Source organism: Emys orbicularis, chromosome 21, assembly GCF_028017835.1.
Source record: "Emys orbicularis isolate rEmyOrb1 chromosome 21, rEmyOrb1.hap1, whole genome shotgun sequence".
NCBI lineage: Eukaryota > Metazoa > Chordata > Testudines > Emydidae > Emys > Emys orbicularis.
This window is the reverse complement of record NC_088703.1, coordinates 18,409,798-18,431,024: the sequence shown is the minus strand read 5'-3', so window position 1 is coordinate 18,431,024 and position 21,227 is coordinate 18,409,798. Positions and strand designations below refer to the sequence as shown.

Here is a 21,227-nt window from a genome sequence, read left to right as displayed (position 1 = left end):
CTACCTGTCCACTGAAGGTAGGACAAGAACTAATGGGCTTAATCTGCAGCAAGGGAGGTTTAGGTTAGTTATTAGGAAAAAACTTTCTAACTGTAAAGTAGTTAAGCTGTGGAACAGGTTGTAGAATTCCTGTCATTGGAGGTTTTTCAGAACAGGTTGGACAAACAACTTTCAGGGATGATCTAGGGTTACTTGGTCCTACCTCAGCATGGAGTGCTGGACTTGATGACCTCTTGAGGTTCCTTCCTGCCCTATCTTTCTATGAACTTGACTGGAATTTGCAAATAGTTTCAGTGCCCCGAAAATGCATTTGGAGGGAGGAGGGGATTTACTATCCGCCAAAAAAAAAATTCTCACTTCTATAATCACAAATCTTTTCCACATCACAGAGTTCAATATGAGCTACAACAGAGGGTGAGAAGTTTCAAGGGTGAAATTCACATTTAAAGAACCTCCCCTTCCTCCTGCGGAAAAAACCCTATATTTTCTGCAAGATTCTCAGACAGCAGAATATGCACAAAGCCATTGTTACAAAATCACGAGATTATCACCAGATTAGAACAGAACTGGAGGCAATTACTCCTCCTTGGATGGATCCTGAGAAACCCAAATTGGGGGCATCCTGGCTTCATTGCCAGGACCATTAACACATTAGTTACAGAAGGCAGCAGTGAGACCCTTAGAGTTTCAGTTTCATGTCCAGGATGGAGCTGTAGATCTGAGGGCTCATGGGCACAAAACGTTTCTCCGATTCATCCAGGAAGAACAGGGGGTCCTTGATGAGAGCTGGATTGAACCCCTCCTTCACCAGCTGCCCTTTGCACTGCTTGAACGTCCCCGTGACCTCCAGAGCGTCCTGTGTAACAAAACACACAAAGTGCTGCAGGAGCTGGCTCACTCTATGCCACATAAGAGGATAAGAGTCTACTGCAGCTGCCTGCTAGTGGAGTCGCTCCACTAGCTTTTAGCTCTAGAATTTTAGCTTTGTCCCTGGTCATCCCCCATTGGAGGAGGGGAACAGCATTACTCAGAGCACTGACTGGTATAGCTATGCCAGCAAAGCTCCCGAGTGGAGATGCAACAGAAGAAGTTCTGCCAGTGCTGGACCAGGTTACCTAGCTAGAGAGCTGATTGGTTAAATCTAGTCTCAGATGATGTACACATCAGTACGTTTTACTTGTAAACAGGCAGGGTATACAAAGACAGCTTTACGGGGGTAACTCGGGAACACAATTTCTGTGTAAGGTGAATGTAAGAGGGGATGGATCACTCAATAAATTGCCCTGTTCTGTTCTTTCCCTCTGAAGCACCTGGCACTGGCCACTGTCGGAAGACAGAATACTGAGCTAGATGCACCATTGGTCTGACCCAGTGTGGCCGTTCTTATGTTCAGGTTCTAACAATGCTGCATGAGATGATTTTCCGGAGATTGGTATCACACCGAACCTTTTCCTTGTACTATGGCAATAAACCTGACTGACATTGGTTATTTGGCCTCTTGACTATATTCCATAATGAACCACAGTGTGATCAAGCCTTTGCCCCTACAATTTACCAATCAGCCCCCCCCCCCCCCCGCCCCCGAGGCTTAAAGGGCCAGCCAAAAGGATCTCTTACCTGCAGGCGGACAAAGCGAGGAATGGCGTAGTTTGGCAAGAAATCCTTGGCGTGTGTGTAGAGTTTTTCACCATCAAAATCCATCCCCTCCTTCAGTCGTATTGCTGCCATTCCAATCTTGCCTTCGTGTCCTGAAACACACACACAAAGCGTCGGGCTTTGTCTAGATTAGGTGTTTTAAGGTGTTATGTGAAGCAAGCATTAGCTGGCAAAGGTTAACTTTGGCTCTGTCTACACTGCCCAGTTATCCCGGGTCTGAGTGCCTGGGTGAGAGCCTCTCCACTGCAAAGCCCGACCTGAGTTACTGTCTCTGCACTCACTCATGTCTGTGTCTGGGGGCACAGCCCATGGGTTCTTTGCGCTCAGACGCTCTAGGCTTCTTTCCCAGTCTATAGCATCAGTGGCGGGAAAGCTCGTCTGTCCTTTGGGGGGAATTGTGGGAAGGGCATTGGAGGACTATCCATATTCAAGTGATTTAGCCTCACTGGAAAGCAGGCAGGTTCCAACCCGAGTGAAAGCAGAGCCCGGGTTCTAACCCGACCCTGCAGCTGGGTCAGTGAGCCCAGACTGAAAGCACTTCCGGACCCAGGCCAGAGATTTTTTCTGTGTGAACTGGAGAGACTTTTGAGCTAAAACCAGTGCGGGAGCCCAGGTTAGCTGAGCAGTGTAGACATACCCTATGAGGTGCTAACATAACGCCTGGATATCCGAGCCTAGGTGAGGCCGGGTGATAGATTTTAAGCTCAAAATGAAAATTATAACTATCTAGTCTGATCTCCTGAGAAACATGGGCTAGAGAATTTTACACACTATAGAATATCAGGGTTGGCAGGGACCTCAGGAGGTGAGCTAGTCCAACCCCCTGCTCAAAGAAGGACCAATTCCCAGATTTTTACCCCAGTTCCCTAAATGGCCCCCTCAAGGATTGAACTCACAACCCTGGGTTTAGCTGGCCAATGCTCAAACCACTGAGCTATCCCTCCCCTCCAAAATGCTTACTTCCCTGACTAGGAATCAAACCCAGGCCATGGTAGTGAGAGCACCAAATCCTAACCACTAGACCACATCTTCTGTTTAAGTTACAGTAGATCCTTTAGAAAGAGACACTTAGACTTCAAGTGATGGAGGCTTGACCACGTCCCTAGACCAGTTGCTCCACGGGCAAATTCCCTTCACTCTTAAACATTTGCATCTTATCACTAGCCTGAGTTTGTCTAGCGTCCAGCCATCGGTGGAGCCTTGTGGTGCTAGATGAAAGAGCCATATCATGTAGGAAGTTGTAGGCTTTGCTCATGGCAGTCTCTCACTATAAGGCTGGTTTTCCAGACCTCAGATCATTGGGTTCGACCAGAAACAATTTTTTTATTGTATTTTTCAGAACTGCCAGTGAACTAAAATCTCCACTTTTTGCACAGCTCTAATGACCATATGCTGAGGCCTGGGCATAGATTGTTCATGGAAGGATCCGTAGATTTTTCAGGCCGCTCTGAGCATCAAGCCTCACCTCCTGAATAACACAGTGATTTCTGCAGTGGAAAGAACTATTCCTCCATGCTTTGCACGGCTTTCTTCAATCCCAGGGTCCCTCCCCGTGCAAAGAAAGACTCAGACCCCGACACAGACACGCTACGCAATGGCTTTTAAAAGCCGCCTCAGGATGGACGCTCTCCAGGTGAGCCACAGTGTCAAGGTGACATGAGATGTCCTGCTGCTGAGTACGCACCTGGGACCGGCACCCCGTAGACGTTGACTTCCTGAATGAACTGCACTGCCACCAGCGTTGTCTCCACCTCCGTCGTGGCAACGTTCTCTCCTTTCCAGCTGAAGAGAGAGAACAGAGGAATCTATTTTTCCATCCGTCCATCCACCCACATTGATCAATAGATTTCAAGGCCAGAAGGGGCCTTTGTGATCATTTAGACTAGCCTCCTCTAGGCTTAGAAGGTAAATGTTGGTACACAAACTGATAGAAAAACACACATACACACACAAACCAACGAAAAAATATTTCCATCGATAATCATCTAAATGTACAGATCGGCAAATTAAGAATAATGCTGCTTCTTAGAATCACAATCCAGTGATGTAGCCTTTTGAAATGGATGAACAATAAAACCAGGTATTTGTTGATTTAAGGATATTTACTTTGTAGATTTTGACATGCAATGTTGGTCATTTGTTTTTTAGTGGTTTATAAAGATTTTAACTTTTTGAACCTCAACATCTACTGGTTTCAGAGTAGCAGCCGTGTTAGTCTGTATCCGCAAAAAGAACAGGAGTACTTGTGGCACCTTAGAGACTAACAAATTTATTAGAGCATAAGCTTTCGTGGGCTACAACCCACTTCTTCGGATGCATATCTACTGACATATCAACATCTACTGACACTAAATAATTGTCTGACCCTCCCCCCTGCAGGATTTTGTGCAGCTGTGAAAATTTACATGGATAAACATCTAAAAAAAAGTCTTTAAAAGATACATCGCTATTATCCGTTGACATTATAAAAAAATAATAATTGAATTCTGCCAGGCCTCACTATGGTTTAATGCCTTCTGTTGGCATACGCTGTGTCTCCACCAGGGGGCTCTGCTGTCCTAGCTATACCAATAAAGCATGTGCTGTAGACAAGCCCTAAGTTGCTTTTCAAAATAACACTTAGGGTATGTCTACACAAGCACAAAGAGACCCACAGCAGCAAGTTTCAAAGCCCAGGTCAACTGATTCGGTTTCAGGGGGCTAAACATAGCTGGAATGGGGTGAGAGGCAAGGGTTTCAGAGCCTGGGTTCCAGCCCGAGCCCGAATATCTACACTGCTATTTTTAGCCCGGCCGTGTTAGCCCTGCAAGCCCAAACCGGTTGATCTGAGCTCTAAACTCAGTGCCACAGGGTGTGTATTTTATTTATTTATTCAAATATTTATTTATTTATTTTTGCTGTGCAGACACAAGTCACGCCTAAGTTACTTTAGTGCTTTTGACAGTTTTTCCCGTGGACTTTGTTTTATCTTCTATGGCTGATGCATCCACCCCCTGCTTGCATTGGCCTATGGGGGTTAGGCACACAAGAGCAATCTGAGTTAGGCTCCTTTGAAAACCCAGCTAGACCTAGACAGTAAATTCTTTGACTCCTGGACCATCTTTTTGTAGCAGAGGGGAGGCAGCGTGGCCTAGTGGATGTGGCACCCTACTGGGACTGAGAAGACCTAGGTTTTGTTCCCAGGTCTCTTGCTGGGTGACCTTGGGCCTGTCACATCCCCGTTCTGTGCCTCAGTTTCCCCATCTATAAAATGGAGGCAACAAGCCTTATCACCGTTGTAAATTGCTCTGTGAGAACTAGTTATTGTTATACCTGTGTGTACAGCACATCACACAATAGGGTCCCAGTCCCTCATAGGGTTTTATAGGTGCTACCAGCATCGGGCTCCCCAGTTCATCCCACCCGGGAAGGGACAGCAGCTGGGTCAAAGGAGGGTAATGGTTTGCCCCAGAACCTACCGGAACGTGTCTCCCACACGGTCCTGGAAATATATGAAGCCCTCGTGGTCCACCATGAGGAGGTCTCCGCTGTTGAAGTAGAGGTCTCCTTTCTTCATCACATCCCTCAGGACCTTCTTCTCCGACTTCTGGCGGTCGCCTGCGTAGCCGTTGAACGGGGCGCTCTTCGTTATCTTCACCACCAGCAGCCCTGCCTCACCTGGAAGGAAGAATGAGAATCCCGATGGATATCCCCCTACGTAGCCCAGCCCATCCCGGCCAGTTTTCAGGGTCCTCCAATTGGCGTAGGTAATCCACCTCCACAAGAGGAGGTATCTAGCTTGATGGAAGGGTCTACACCACTGTCTACACCGTCTTAACTATGTCGCTCAAGGGGAGTGGCTTTTTCACACCCCTGACCTATGTAGCTGGGTCATCCTAACTTTTTAGTGTAGGCCCGGCCTAAGAAAGGAGAGAGTTTCACCTACTCTAAATAAACATGAGTCATCATGCCAGGAAAAAGAAACAAAAAGGGGGGGAAAGCTTGTGCCTGAGGTTTTTTTATCCAGAAACTGGGGGGCAGCCTCAGCGGGAAACTGTCCATGAAACACTGGATCTCCCCAATGATGACGGGGGTACGCTGGGAACCCGTTCAGAGGCAATAGGTAACATCTGCTAGAAAAGAGAATTTAGCTAATATAGAGGCATAAAGCCTGAAGGTGCATCCTGATGTTTAATTTTTGGGTAACTGTTACCCGGGGTCTCCCAGGGGTAACTCAACTGTCTCACTCCAGGAAGTGTCAGGAACAAATCAGTGGGGACACAGCAATTTCCATCTGATAAATGATTGATACAAGCGAGCGTGCTCTTATCTAAAACTACTATTTATTAGCTATTAAGCACACACACACACATAGGCAATAGGTTTAGGACATCCCAGATATAGTTACTCACAGTCTGATATGGTTTTGAGTAATCACCAGCCGGACTTCCAAGGGGCCCTCTTTCCCTCCATAGAATCAAAGAATCATAGAAGATTAGGATTAGAAGAGACCTCAGGAGGTCATCTAGTCCAACCCCCTGCTCGAAGCAGGACCAATCCCCAACTAAATCATCCCAGCCAGGGCTTTGTCAAGCCTGACCTTAAAAACCTCTAATGATGGAGATTCCAGCACCTCCGTAGGTAACCCATTCCAGTGCTTCACCACCCTCCTAGTGAAATAGTGTTTCCTAATATCCAACCTAGACCTCCCCCACTGCAACTTGAGACCATTGCTCCCTGTTCTGTCATCTGCCACCACTGAGAACAGCCGAGCTCCATCCTCAGGTAGTTGAAGGCTGCTATCAAATCCCCACTCACTCTTCTCTTCTGCAGACTAAATAAGCCCAGTTCCCTCAGCCTCTCCTCGTAAGTCATGTGCCCCAGCCCCCTGATCATTTTCGTTGTCCTCCACTGGACTCTCCAATTTGTCCACATCCTTTCTGTAGTGGGGGGCCCAAAACTGGATGAAATACTCCAGATGTGTCCTCACCAGTGCTGAATAGAGGGGAATAATCACTTCCCTTGATCTGCTGGCAATGCTCCTACTAATACAGCCCAATATGCCGTTAGTCTTCTTGGCACAGGGGCACACTGCTGACTCATATCCAGCTTCTTGTCCACTGTAATCCCCAGGTCCTTTTCTGCAGAACTTCTGCTTAGCCAGTCGGTCCCCACCCTGTAGCAGTGCATGGGATTCTTCCATCCTAAGTGCAGGACTCTGCACTTGTCCTTGTCGAACCTCATCAGATTTCTTTTGGCCCAATCCTCCAATTTCTCTAGGACACTCTGGACCCTATCCCTACCCTCCAGCGTATCTACCTCTCCTCCCAGCTTAGTGTCATCCGCAAACTTGCTGAGGGAGCAATTCATCCCATCCTCCAGATCATTAATAAAGATGTTGAACAAAACCAGCCCCAGGACCGACCCCTGGGAAACTCTGCTAGATACCGGCTGCCAACTAGACATAGAGGCGTTGATCACTACCCGTTGAGCCCGACAATCTAGCCAGCTTTCTATCCACCTTATAGTCCATTCATTCAATCCATACTTTTTTAACTTGCAGGCAAGAATATTGTGGGAGATCGTATCAAAAGCTTTGCTAAAGTCTAGATATATCACGTCCACCGCTTTCCCCATATCCACAGAGCCAGTTATCTCATCATAGAAAACAATCAGGTTGGTCAGGCATGACTTGCCCCTCGTGAATCCATGTTGACTGTTCCTGATCACCTTTCTCTCCTCCAAGTGCTTCAAAATGGATTCTTTGAGGACCTGCTCCATGATTTTTCCAGGGTGTGGAAGCAGAAAAAGAACTGTCAGAAAAGAACTGCAATGCATGACAGTTTGTTAGCAAGAGTCAGGCTAACTGTAGCCCTGATAACGCGAGATTTGTAGAAGCGAGGATTGTGTGAGGCGGGTGAGAAAGTACTGTGTGAGAAGTTATTGTGACCTTGTATAGATAAGGTGTAGAAGACCTTGTGTAGATAAGGTATAGGAAATATTGTATGTTGGCAAGAGTCAAAACAATTAAGAAATAAGATATCAAGATGGCTTATGTATAACAAAATGCAGCTGTCCCTCATTATTTTCTGTAATGAAAGGTATAAATGCTTGTTGTAATTAGGTATCAGTGAGAGAGACCTGCTTGGCTCTCTCCCTCTGCACAATTGTGAGAGTGAATAAAGCTTCTGACTTGCTGTACCCAAACAAAAGAGTGAGAACTCAGTTTTTCTCCGACAATTTGGGGGCTCGTCCGGGATGGCAACGCCCTCAGAGGCACCGGCAGTTACTACGGATCGTTCCCCTTCGAACCCCATGGCGCCACAATAGAGGTAGGAGACCTTTTGAAATCTCTATTGGGGTGTCGGAGGAGGACTGTCCGTGGGGCCGTCTGTCCCTGTTGGGCTCACGCCATCCGAACTTATTGACTGTGCAGCAAGGTCAGATGCTGAGCGGCGTAGGGGAATTGTTTGCCGCCCCCTGTATGCATATGCGAGGTGCATAGGATTGCACCTGTGTTGAGGGGTTGTTACCGCCTCAGCAGGAGGGGTTTTTACCGCCTCATAGTCCGGACAGAGGGGTTGTTTACCGCCTCAAGAGGGGTTTTTACCACCTCGAGTGATGCATCGAGGTACTTGGGAATAGTACCTGGAGTAAGGCCTTGGTGTGTGTGTGTGTGTGTGTACACCAGTGTGAATTGAGTGTTACCGGAAGACGCCCAGAGTACTCTGCGAAGTCTTTTGGCTCGTGACCAGAACTACTCTAACGCAAGCCCGGTAACTAGAGGATCTTTTAGGAGATCCGACCCACGGTGGGCTAACTCGGCCTGGCATCGTCCGGCGAGGAGGCTGCCTGGGTCTAGGAGTGTGTGAACCCATCTTCCCTCCCCTTTTCCTCTCCGTGTGAGCCACTGACAGTCTGACCATCTCACTGGATGCAACAGAGTAAGCGGCGCCGTCTCTCTGAGATTAGCCGACGCTCTTTGCTGAAGGGAGGTGTAGGAGGTCATGGCTATCCTCGTTAGTCTCTCCTGTGAGAGTACCCTGTAGGGAGAGATCCTTAGTTTATATGCCGCTAGCGCGGACAGGGCATCCTCCTCCCTGTGTGTGTGATTGGAAAATGGGTGGGGGACAGTCTAAGGATTCCCTCTCACCCCCTAAGGGTACCCCAGCTTATTTTATGTACGTACATTATGGTCCATCAACCTGCAGGTATTTAGAGAATTGGAATCATTACACGCGTGAAAATTCATCTAAACAATGCCCACTAGAAGGTACCTTCAATCTAGAGAAGATCATACATCTCAGAGGAGTTTTTAATCACCAAAAAAGAAAGCCTCTGACACACAATGGGAGCAATTTGTCTATTGAGGAAAGGAACGGGTTAATTTGAAATTCAGCTTGGTCCAGAGATAAAGAGAAAGTTAATCTGCGTTCAAGGTCAAGAATCAATGCAGACCAGGCTAAGTACAAAGAAAAACTACTTTCGGCCCCAGCTGGCTGTGAAAAAATATAGACATAGTCAAACCAAAGGCAATACAAGTTACAGTGCTGAGATTACATTTGCAAAGCTTAACTGTCTAGTGAGATCCAACAGTCTGCCTTTGCGACCCTGGAGCCGGCGTGGTTTGGGGACGCTGAAGAAGCCACAGGCAGCCGGCCTGGACTGGAATCACTGAAAAGACGCCCCAGGAGACTTCAGGGTGTAAAAGAACTGCCCTCCCAAGAGAGGAAGCAAGTTGGAGATTGCACAGCACCTTCTCTCAACGTTATACACAGACGTGGCCAGTCTGGACATACGTGTGTGAGTATGAAAGTGTGCCTACTCTCAGCCGCAGTAAGTCTGAGAACCGGAGAGGGATTTAGCATTCCTCTCTCCACCCCGGTTGACCGGGAAGGGTGTCAGGTGGATCTACCCCAGTCGTAGCAGGACTGGGCAATAGAGAAGTTGGAGTAATAGGAAGAGTTGTGTACTTGATAACTAGAATTGAGCAATTAAAAGCATAGATCATGAACCAGGCAGCAACTCAAACCTATGCCCAGGGCAAGTTGCAAGCCTTGAGACAGGACTTCCAGGCAGAAAAGGAAGCACTGGCTAAGCAAGTACCGGTCCTTCAGGGACTTGTCAGAATTTAACCATTTGTGTTTGCATATGCTGTAACAGCAGTGTGTTTGCCACAAGAGAAAATTGAATAGTTAAACGCCAATGGGTCATGCGTTTTGCCCAAGTGGCAAGCCTCACGAGGGAGGACTCGGGTAGCCTTGTGAGTAAGAATGTTTAAGAGAAGAGACCAGGAAGGGTGGGGGCTAGTTGAGAAGCCCACCCTCCTATCTAAATTGGTAGTGAAAAAGCCGGTGCCCATGGAAGGGACGGTTCAGCGAGAAAAGCAGGATTGGGCCCAAGCGGGCAGGCAATAGATAGAGAGATTGGAAAACAGGTTGGAAACTTTGAGGGCATAGTGGAAGGAAAGGAGTAAGTAATTATAAGCATGGGGATTTCAAATCCCCAGGATAATAATTGGAATGGTAAAATCTGAGTTGAGTTGGGTGTCGTTTTGGGAGACAAGCAAGTGATTTAAGAAAAGAGAGTGAAAAGTTAACTCTGTAGTTGCTAGAGGGAATCAAGCAGTGAAACTTGGTAGGAATGTCTGTAAGTAATTCAGGCAAGAGGTTATTTAAGTGGAATTATTCGACTATGAATACGTTAGTCTAATTTGCTGAAGAACACTCCTGCTGTATACAATCTGTGTTTTATAAGTTTGAGATGAATTGGTATTGTTTAAAGTTGCAAAAACCGAAAATACTTTTGCCAGACACAGGAAACTAGTGTTGTTTAATACGGTGTTTAGCATTTAATCCTTAAGGTGACTTAATGCTTTACAAGATTTAAAATGTTTTAACTAAAGACCAAAGGTTGTGGCTGCAGCAGGGTAGTCAAAGCCAGGAGAATAAAAGATTTGAATTTGTTTTTGGGTAACAAAATAGCAGATAAAAAATCTGGTAAAAAGATAGAGAAGGACAGTGCCCCTGGCTCTGTGTGGTCGAGCTGTCACTTTACTAGGGGTGCATGGAGATTTTGTAAGCACAAAAGAAACAGTTACACCTTGTGTAGAAATTGATGTGGCTAGTGTTATGGAAATTGAATTGTGGAGAGGATGTGCATTTTCCCCAGAACATGTGCAGTGTATATTGTAGCAGAGGTAAAAGAAATGCAAACCTACCAGTATAGGTTGTGTTGTCTTTTTCAGATCACTGGGTGTTTGAAAGCAGGAGCTAGAAGTAAAAGGCAATCAAAAGTCTGGGAAAGTTAATTGTGTCCCTTTTAAAGTAAGAATCTTTAAGCTGTGGATAGCTTTGGATCTGGAAGCAAGCCAGAAAGCATCTGTATTAATGCAATTTTCTAACTAATAAGGTAGAAGCCACTGAAACCTGGGCTGCCTATGAAACAAATACAAGGAAATATGGGGTAATTCCTCTGTTTTGTCTAAAATCAACAAGAGTATGTGTATATAAAGGAAATATTTTAAGCAATGACTGACTACCCAGAAGGGGTAGACCTCTGTTCTTTTGTCTTTCAGATCATCAGAGAAAACGGATGCCAGCTGAACAGCATTCAATGTACCATGCATTTACTGGTACAATAGGAATTATTTTTGTGTTCTTTGTCCTGTCTTGTGGTGTTTGTCTTGTGGCCAGAATTGTTGGGTTTAATAATTTCATAAGACAGTCTAGTTCAAAATTAAATAGAAGGGTTAAATCAAAAAAAGCAGATACTTGTTTTATTCAACTTGGAATACAAAAAGTGTTTGGATAAATCAGGAAAATGTGATATACTAAAGTCTAATACATTTGCTTAAGTAAGAAAAAGAAACTTCATTGGCCAGATTTTTAATTGAAAAAAATTGTTGTTAAAATTTGCATACCAACAGTCTTTGGAAGCAAGGACATGGAAGGTTAACCCACTCCCCATATTGCCCATGGGATCCTTCTGGCTACCTCAGATTTCTAGCCAGAGGGCTGGGGAGGGAGGAAAGCTATTGGACACCTGAGGTTGTACCGAGTGAACTCCTCAAAAGTGGGTGTGCTTGTCCTGGTTTGTTGCTCCAAAGCTCTGTAATAAAGTTATTTTACTGGAAGGGTGTACATGGCATACATTGAATAATAAGACTAATGTACTGTATAATGGCAATGTGTATGTGTTCATTGTTGGGAAAAGGTGTATGAGTGAAGAGTGGAAGTTTCCTTTGTAGGTTAAAAGAAGCCAAGAAGGGGAGAAAAAAAAAAGAACAGAATGAGTTAACTGAGGGAAAAAATAGCTAGCAAGCTCAGTCCAAAGATAAGACGTTGGCCCCATCCAAGGATACTACCCACAGCTAAGACTTGGCTGACAGCCAAGAAAAGGGGGGGCCTGAATGTGCCCAACAACTATGATATCTGCAAAACACTGCCAGGCATTAATGAAATGTGTTAGGTTTCTTTTCTCACAGATAAAAGAAGTGCTACCCAAAGACCCTAGCAGCCCTGCCATTCATTGAAACAAGGAGACTGAGTCTATGTAAAGTCCATCAACGAAAGACTGCTTTGGCTCCATGCTGGAAAGGCCCTTTCCAAGTCCTGTTAACCACCAACACCGCTGTGAAGTGCCAAGGACTGCCCACCTGGAACCATGCTTCTTACTGCAAAAAGACCCCTCCACCTGGAGAGGATTCTCCAGCTGCTGATCAGCCTATTTCTCCTGCTAGCTCTGCTGTGCCTCCTGGACAGCAGGGAAGGAGGACAAGGTGAAGTGCTAGTAACCTCTCCTTTGTCCACTGACAGATCTACAATGCCTTTGAATTCTTTTACAGGAATCACACCAGTACAGGGTGAAGTGCTAGTAACCTCTCCCCTGCACTATGGTGAATCACAACTGCTTTTGAAGAAGAAAAGAAGAAACACTCGCTCTGCTGAAACCACCAAAGTCCAGGAATTCCTGACTACAAAAGACATTAAGAACTGGCCCTGGTGGAGAAGACGGAGCATCGTTTATTGGCAAGGAGGGAACTGTGGGGACCGTTCCTGGGAATGCGGGGTCCAGTGGTGGGGTGGATTCTTTCCAGGATCAGGACTTTGTGCTTATGGACAGGTACCTTCAGGATGCACTGCCCTTCCTAATTGGCTTTCAGAAGATGAATATCAAAACCGCCTTGCCACCACTAGGACTACACCCACTAGTCCCTTGACCCCTGCCACCACCACTGTAACTTACCCAGATACAAACCGTACTGTATATTCCAATGAAACCCAGTGGCCAAGGCTTTCACATCTTAGTGATTTACTGAAATTTTGTTCAGAGAAATTATTCTTTAAAGTTCAGGATAATGTATATGAGCAAACAATTGAATGGAAAACAAATGGATCAGTAGAGATAGAAATACATGATATCACTACCAGCGAACCCCAAGAATTAATAATTGCAATTGATGGGTTCTATAGTGAAGTAGATATGATGGTTGTTCCTGGAACTTGTACTGTGTTAAATGAGAGAGGCCCTTATTGTTATTTGGTCACCCAATTAGTGAATAATCAGACAAATACCCAAATTGTTCACAGGGGGCTGCCATTAGATTAGCACAACAGAGGGCTTGGGTTATTTCCTCTAGAAAGAAGAGAGACTTGACCGGATCCCTGTGGGATGGGGCCAATAGTGCAGCAGCAGTGTGGAATATTTTTAAGAACCAGGAACATGATGAGAAATTGGGCCAACTAGAGAAGGCCATTGGCCTTGTTTCTGGAGCACAACTAACCCAGGTACAGGCTGGAGTTGGTGAGTTACATGTTATTTCCGCCCTTAGTTCTATGACCCAGAAGTTGCTAAGAGAGATGGTACTGAATATCACTGAGGCTGGGAAGGCATTGCAGTGGGATCTAGCATGTTCAGAGATTCAGGATTTCCTGAATGACCAGCTGATGTCCATTCGGAATGATCTAGAACATCAGGCTTGGCCCACTGCCCTTACAGACACATCAGGAGTACCATCTGATCTGTGGCCATGGAGACTTACTTGGAAACTTTCTGGATGGAAGTGCGGACGTTCTCAGTGCTCCTTCCAAGCATATGGACCGGTAAAGGGGGTGTGGGCTCCTACATACCGTATCCTGCCGGGTCCATGGGGAGGATGCATGTGGGATTGGATAATTCACCGAGACATCTGGGAAATTAGACCACCTGATATGCCCAATCGATTTTTAGTCAGTGCTCCTGGGATTACACCTCACATTTGGATGGGGTTAGGAAGTCAGTGGACATTTTGGCCATTAGAACCCCACAGCTTCAGTGTAACCGTAAACTGGAGCCAGGAGAAGTTGTCACTGTTTATGACTACGTTTGCTGGGAGGGTAGGGGACAAGGAACTACCCTGACAGGACACTTACTTTTTCAAGCTAACGATAGCTGTGTGTATGTTAATGACACCACATTACAAGACATACATTTTAATCTCACTACCACTGCAGGCAATCATATTATTTACTGGCCTGCAGATAGAGCTTTCCAAGTAGCCCTTAGGTTCCAGATACCCTTTAATTGGACTAGTTTAGTACCTGATAGATTTCAGAATTTGTTTTCACTGTTACCAGAGATTCAGAAAATCTCTGAAGTACAAGGGCAAATTCACATGCTTTAAAATATATATCAAGTTGAAAAGTATGCTTTTCAGACAGCTTATAGAGTATCCACTTTATGTACTAAGTATGATGTATTGTGCTTTGTGACTAAGGCTGTACAACAACCCCATTATAGTTTTGCTATGGGAATGTTATTGCTTGTATTGTTATTAGTTAGTTTAGGATTATGTTATTGTTGTTGTAAAAGACGTAATAATAGTAATACCTTTCATGTTCATGCTAATCATGCATTGTCATTACATCCAATCAGAACCGCTAAAACTGAAACATCTGATATAGAATCTGAAGTCCAGGACTTGATGCAAATAGAGGTTTGAGAATGTTTGTTGTACTAGAAGTACAAAAGGGGGGGTTGTGGAAGCAGAAAAAGAACTGTCAGAAAAGAACTGCAATGCATGACAGTTTGTTAGCAAGAGTCAGGCTAACTGTAGCCCTGATAACGCGAGATTTGTAGAAGCGAGGATTGTGTGAGGCGGGTGAGAAAGTACTGTGTGAGAAGTTATTGTGACCTTGTATAGATAAGGTGTAGAAGACCTTGTGTAGATAAGGTATAGGAAATATTGTATGTTGGCAAGAGTCAAAACAATTAAGAAATAAGATATCAAGATGGCTTATGTATAACAAAATGCAGCTGTCCCTCATTATTTTCTGTAATGAAAGGTATAAATGCTTGTTGTAATTAGGTATCAGTGAGAGAGACCTGCTTGGCTCTCTCCCTCTGCACAATTGTGAGAGTGAATAAAGCTTCTGACTTGCTGTACCCAAACAAAAGAGTGAGAACTCAGTTTTTCTCCGACAAGGGACTGAGGTGAGGCTGACCAGTCTGTAGTTCCCCGGGTTCTCCTTCTTCCCTTTTTTAAAGATGAGCACTATATTTGCCTTTTTCCAATCATCTGGGACCTTCCCCGATCACCACGAGTTTTCAGAGATAATGGCCAATGGCTCTGCAATCACATCAGCCAATTCTCTCAGCACCTTCGGATGCATTAGATCCAGACCCATGGACTTGTGCATGTCCAGCTTTTCTAAACAGTCCTTAACCTGTTCTTTCACCATTGAGGGCTACTCACCTCCTCCCCATACTGTGTTGCCCAGGACAGCAGTGTGGGAGCTGACCTTGTCTGTGAAGACTGAGGCAAAAAAGCATTGAGTACTTCAACTTTTTCCATGTCATCTGTCACTATGTTGCATCCCCCATTCAGTAAGGGTCCCACACTTTCCCTGACCTTTTTCTTGTTGCTACCATACCTGTAGAAACCCTTCTTGTTACCCTTCACATCCCTTGCTAGCTGCAACTCCAATTGTGTGGCCTTCCTGATCACACCCCTGCATGCTCTAGCAATATTTTTATGCTCCTCCTCCTGACCAAGTTTCCACTTCTTGTAAGCTTCCTTTTTGTGTTTAAGCTCATCGAAGATTTCTCTGTTAAGCCAAGCTGGTCGCCTGCCATATTTACTATTCTTTCTGCACATTGGGATGGTTTGTTCCTGCGCCCTCAATAAGGCTTCTTTAAAATACAGCCAGCTCTCCTGGACTCCTTTCCACCTCATATTAGCCTCCCAGGGGATCCTGCCCATCAGTTCCCTGAGTGAGTCAAAGTCTGCTTTTCTGAAGTCCAGGGTCTGTATTTTGCTACTCTCCTTTCTTCCTTTTGTGAGCATCCTGAACTCAACCATCTCATGGTCACTGCTGCCCAGGTTGCCACCCACTTCTACTTCCCCTACCAATTCTTCCCTGTATGTTAGCAGCAGGTCAAGAGGAAAATGACCCCTGGTTGGTTCCTCCAGCACTTGCACCAGGACGTTGTCCCCAACGCTCTCCAAAAACTTCCTGGATTGACTGCATTGCTGTATTACTCTCCCAGCAGATGTCAGGGTAATTGAAGTCCCCCGCTAGAACCAGGGTCCGTGTTCTGGAAACTTCAGTTAATTGTCCGAAGAAAGCCTCGTCTACCTCATGCTCCGGGTTCAGTGGTCTATAGCAGACGCCCACCACGACATCACTCTTGTTGCTCTTGCCTCTAAACTTAACCCAAAGACTCTCAACAGGCTTTTCTCCAGTTTCATACCGAAGCTCTGAGCAATCATACCACTCTCTTACATACATTGCAATCCCTCCACCTTTTCTCCCCTGCCTGTCCTTCCTGAACAGTTTATACCTATCCATGACAGTACTCCAGTCATGCGAGTTACCCCACCAAGTCTCTGTCTCCAGCTGATGGGGAGTTTAGATGTTAGCTCACTGCCTGGAGAAAAGCTCCCTCAGACTGATCTGAGGTATTTATTTTTACCAAATCTTTTATAGCTAACTCTAACTCTACAATGACTCCTAGTGGGTCAGCAGAATAACCTCTAAGTCATCTAGATAGACTTATGTGTAGTGCTGGGGAGGAGCTGGTGGTCGTGGTACATGTAGGTACCAATGACATAGGGAAGGGTAGGAGAGATGTCCTGGAAGCCAAATTTAGGCTGCTAGGGAAGAGACTGAAATCCAGGACCTCTATGGTGGCATTTTCAGAAATGCTCCCAGTTCCACGCGCAGGGCCAGGTAGGCAGGCAGAGCTTCAGAGTCTCAATGCGTGGATGAGACGATGGTGTAGAGAGGAGGGGTTCACGTTCATTAGGAACTGGGGAAACTTCTGGGATGGGAGGAGCCTATACAGGAGAGATGGGCTCCACCTAAACCAAAGTGGAACCAGACTGCTGGCACTAAACATTAAAAAGGTTGTAGAGCAGTTTTTAAACTAGGAGATGGGGGAAAGCCGACTGCTGCAGAGGAGCGTGTGGATCGGACACAGACTTCTCTTAGGGGAGAGTCTGATGATAGAGAATCTCCAGGTTATAGTCAGGAGCAGAGGACTGAAAAGTATAATGTAAGGGCCGGATCAGATGATAAACAGCCACATAAAAAAGAATCTGGCACATCAGAAAAAGGCAGGCTAATAAACAGGGACAAGTTTTTAAAGTGCTTGTACACAAATGCCAGAAGTCTAAATAATAAGATGGGTGAACTAGAGTGCCTTGTGATAAAGGAGGATATAGATATAATAGGCATCACAGAAACCTGGTGGACTGAGAGCAATCAATGGGACACAATCATTCCGGGGTACAAAATATATCGGAAGGACAGAACAGGCCGTGCAGGGGGAGGAGTGGCACTATATGTTAAAGAAAGTGTAGATTCAAATGAAGTAAAAATCTTAAGTGAATCCACAGGTTCCATAGAGTCTCTATGGATAGAAATTTCATGCTCTAGTAAAAATATAACATTAGGGATCTATTATCGACCACCTGACCAGGACAGTAATAGTGATGATGAAATGCTAAGGGAAATTAGAGAGGCTATCAAAATTAAGAACCCAATAATAGTGGGGGATTTCAATTATCCCCATATTGACTGGGAACATTTCACTTCAGGACGAAATGCAGAGATAAAATTTCTCGATACTTTAAATGACTGCTTCATGGAGCAGCTGGTACGGGAACCCACAAGGGGAGAGGCGACTCTAGATTTAATCCTGAGTGGAGCGCAGGAGCTGGTCCAAGAGGTAACTATAGCGGGACCGCTTGGAAATAGTGACCATAATACAATAGCATTCAACATCCCTGTGGTGGGAAGAACACCTCAACTGCCCAACACTGTGGCCTTTAATTTCAAAAGGGGGAACTATACAAAAATGAGGGGGTTAGTTAGACAAAAGTTAAAAGGTTCAGTGACTAAAGTGAAATCCCTGCAAGTTGCGTGGGCCCTTTTTAAAGACACCATAATAGAGGCTCAACTTCAATGTATACCCCAAATTAAGAAAAACAGTAAAAGAACTAAAAAAGAGCCACCGTGGCTTAACAACCATGTAAAAGAAGCAGTGAGAGATAAAAAGACTTCCTTTAAAAAGTGGAAGTCAAATCCTAGTGAGGCAAATAGAAAGGAGCACAAACACTGCCAACTTAAGTGCAAGAGTGTAATAAGAAAAGCCAAAGAGGAGTTTGAAGAATGGCTAGCCCAAAACTCCAAAGGTAATAACAAAATGTTTTTTAAGTACATCAGAAGCAGGAAGCCTGCTAAACAACCAGTGGGGCCCCTTGACGATGAAAATACAAAAGGAGCGCTTAAAGATGATAACGTCATTGCGGAGAAACTAAATGGATTCTTTGCTTCAGTCTTCACGGCTGAGGATGTTAGGGAGATTCCCAAACCTGAGCTGGCTTTTGTAGGTGACAAATCTGAGGAACTGTCACAGATTGAAGTATCACTGGAGGAGGTTTTGGAATTAATTGATAAACTCAACATTAACAAGTCACCGGGACCAGATGGCATTCACCCAAGAGTTCTGAAAGAACTCAAATGTGAAGTTGCGGAACTATTAACTAAGGTTTGTAACCTGTCCTTTAAATCGGCTTCGGTACCCAATGACTGGAAGTTAGCTAATGTAACGCCAATATTTAAAAAGGGCTCTAGGGGTGATCCCGGCAATTACAGACCGGTAAGTCTAACGTCGGTACCGGGCAAATTAGTTGAAACAATAGTAAAGAACAAAATTGTCAGACACATAGAAAAACATAAACTCTTGAGCAATAGTCAACATGGTTTCTGTAAAGGGAAATCGTGTCTTACTAATCTATTAGAGTTCTTTGAAGGGGTCAACAAACATGTGGACAAGGGGGATCCGGTGGACATAGTGTACTTAGATTTCCAGAAAGCCTTTGACAAGGTCCCTCACCAAAGGCTCTTACATAAATTAAGCTGTCATGGGATAAAAGGGAAGGTCCTTTCATGGATTGAGAACTGGTTAAAGGACAGGGAACAAAGGGTAGGAATTAATGGTAAATTCTCAGAATGGAGAAGGGTAACTAGTGGTGTTCCCCAAGGGTCAGTCCTAGGACCTATCCTATTCAATTTATTCATAAATGATCTGGAGAAAGGGGTAAACAGTGAGGTGGCAAAGTTTGCAGATGATACTAAACTACTCAAGATAGTTAAGACCAAAGCAGATTGTGAAGAACTTCAAAAAGATCTCACAAAACTAAGTGATTGGGCAACAAAATGGCAAATGAAATTTAATGTGGATAAATGTAAAGTAATGCACATTGGAAAAAATAACCCCAACTATACATACAACATGATGGGGGCTAATTTAGCTACAACGAGTCAGGAAAAAGATCTTGGCGTCATCGTGGATAGTTCTCTAAAGATGTCCACGCAGTGTGCAGAGGCGGTCAAAAAAGCAAACAGGATGTTAGGAACCATTAAAAAGGGGATAGAGAATAAGACTGAGAATATATTATTGCCCTTATATAAATCCATGGTTCGCCCACATCTCGAATACTGTGTACAGATGTGGTCTCCTCACCTCAAAAAAGATATTCTAGCACTAGAAAAGGTTCAGAAAAGAGCAACTAAAATGATTAAGGGTTTAGAGAGGGTCCCATATGAGGAAAGATTAAAGAGGCTAGGACTCTTCAGTTTGGAAAAGAGAAGACTAAGGGGGGACATGATAGAGGTATATAAAATCATGAGTGATGTTGAGAAAGTGGATAAGGAAAAGTTATTTACTTATTCCCATAATACAAGAACTAGGGGTCACCAAAAGAAATTAATAGGCAGCAGGTTTAAAACAAATAAAAGGAAGTTCTTCTTCACGCAGCGCACAGTCAACTTGTGGAACTCCTTACCTGAGGAGGTTGTGAAGGCTAGGACTATAACAATGTTTAAAAGGGGACTGGATAAATTCATGGTGGCTAAGTCCATAAATGGCTATTAGCCAGGATGGGTAAGAATGGTGTCCCTAGCCTCTGTTCGTCAGAGGATGGAGATGGATGGCAGGAGAGAGATCACTTGATCATTGCCTGTTAGGTTCACTCCCTCTGGGGCACCTGGCATTGGCCACTGTCGGTAGACAGATACTGGGCTAGATGGACCTTTGGTCTGACCCAGTACGGCCTTTCTTATGTTCTTATGTTCTCTACTGAGTCAGCATTTCTCCTCATTATCTCAAAACCGTTCTAGCCATAACAACAATATGTCAGGGGCACCTAAAACCAAGGCCGCTATTCACTCACTCTCTTCCAGAACTTTCTCTCCCATCCTCCCATTCTGATTAGCAAACTGCAAGTCTGCAGCTGTCTGACCTTGTCTCACAAAGGTCAAAGATTTTTCCTAGCTATGTGATGTTTGGTTTTCAGCCGGCAGTGGCTGCACATACAGAATGGCTGACTGCAGAACAGTCAAGTTCTGGGGTACATGCAGGAAGGTCAAATTCCGGGGTAACATAACGTGTATGTGTGTGTGTGTGTGTGTGTGTGTGTGCGCGTGTGTGTGTGTGTGTGTGTGTTGACGTCCCCTTTGCTGTTTCTTCTCGGAGCCTGGGATTTTTTCTATCAAATAAACCTTTCATTTATTTCCACCCGAGCCTGGCTCCGGTGTGCACGTCGTGGCATGTGTGCCAAAGTGAACTGGTAGCTGGGGGCTGGTTTCACTCCTCTGGGGGTGGCGCACCGAGCAGCTGGAAGTTAAGAACTTGGGTTGGAAGGATTTGGGGACACGCAGGCCCAGAAGGGATGTTGGTGTCACCTTGAAAGGAGTAACATGGCTGGTGGAAGCCAGGGGCAGATCTTTGGCTTGTGGGCCAGCGACTGGTGTCAGGGCTTTGAGCCACAGCAGCACGGCACTAAGGCTCCCAAAGTTACACGGCAGGTGGAGACAGAACCCCTCACCTGTCTGGGTGACCTCGGAAAGGTCACAAATGGTGGGTTTGAAAAGGGGTTAAGCTCCGCAGGCACACGCCATTCTCACGCGGAAATCAGAGCATCCCCACATGGCATTATTCAAGAATATCCATTGCACTTTAAATGCACGCCCTATCTTAATCCACATTAATTTCCAAGTGTAAACAGGCCCCCATAAGAACATAAGAACGGCCAGACTGGGTCA

At 45.2% G+C, this 21,227-nt stretch overlaps 1 protein-coding gene across 1 annotated transcript in view; it reads right to left on the bottom strand.

Annotated features, from left to right (window-relative positions):
• Nucleotides 1-679: 679 nt before the first annotated feature.
• Nucleotides 680-21,227, bottom strand: part of SLC27A5 (solute carrier family 27 member 5) — a 46,612-nt gene continuing 26,064 nt past the window's right edge. Inside the window, exons 7-10 of the mRNA XM_065420913.1 lie at nucleotides 5,115-5,313; nucleotides 3,341-3,438; nucleotides 1,618-1,748; nucleotides 680-856 (exon numbers count right to left, since the gene is read on the bottom strand). Of these exons, the coding sequence (XP_065276985.1) occupies nucleotides 680-856; nucleotides 1,618-1,748; nucleotides 3,341-3,438; nucleotides 5,115-5,313 (605 nt within the window). The remainder of the gene's footprint in view (nucleotides 857-1,617; nucleotides 1,749-3,340; nucleotides 3,439-5,114; nucleotides 5,314-21,227) is intronic.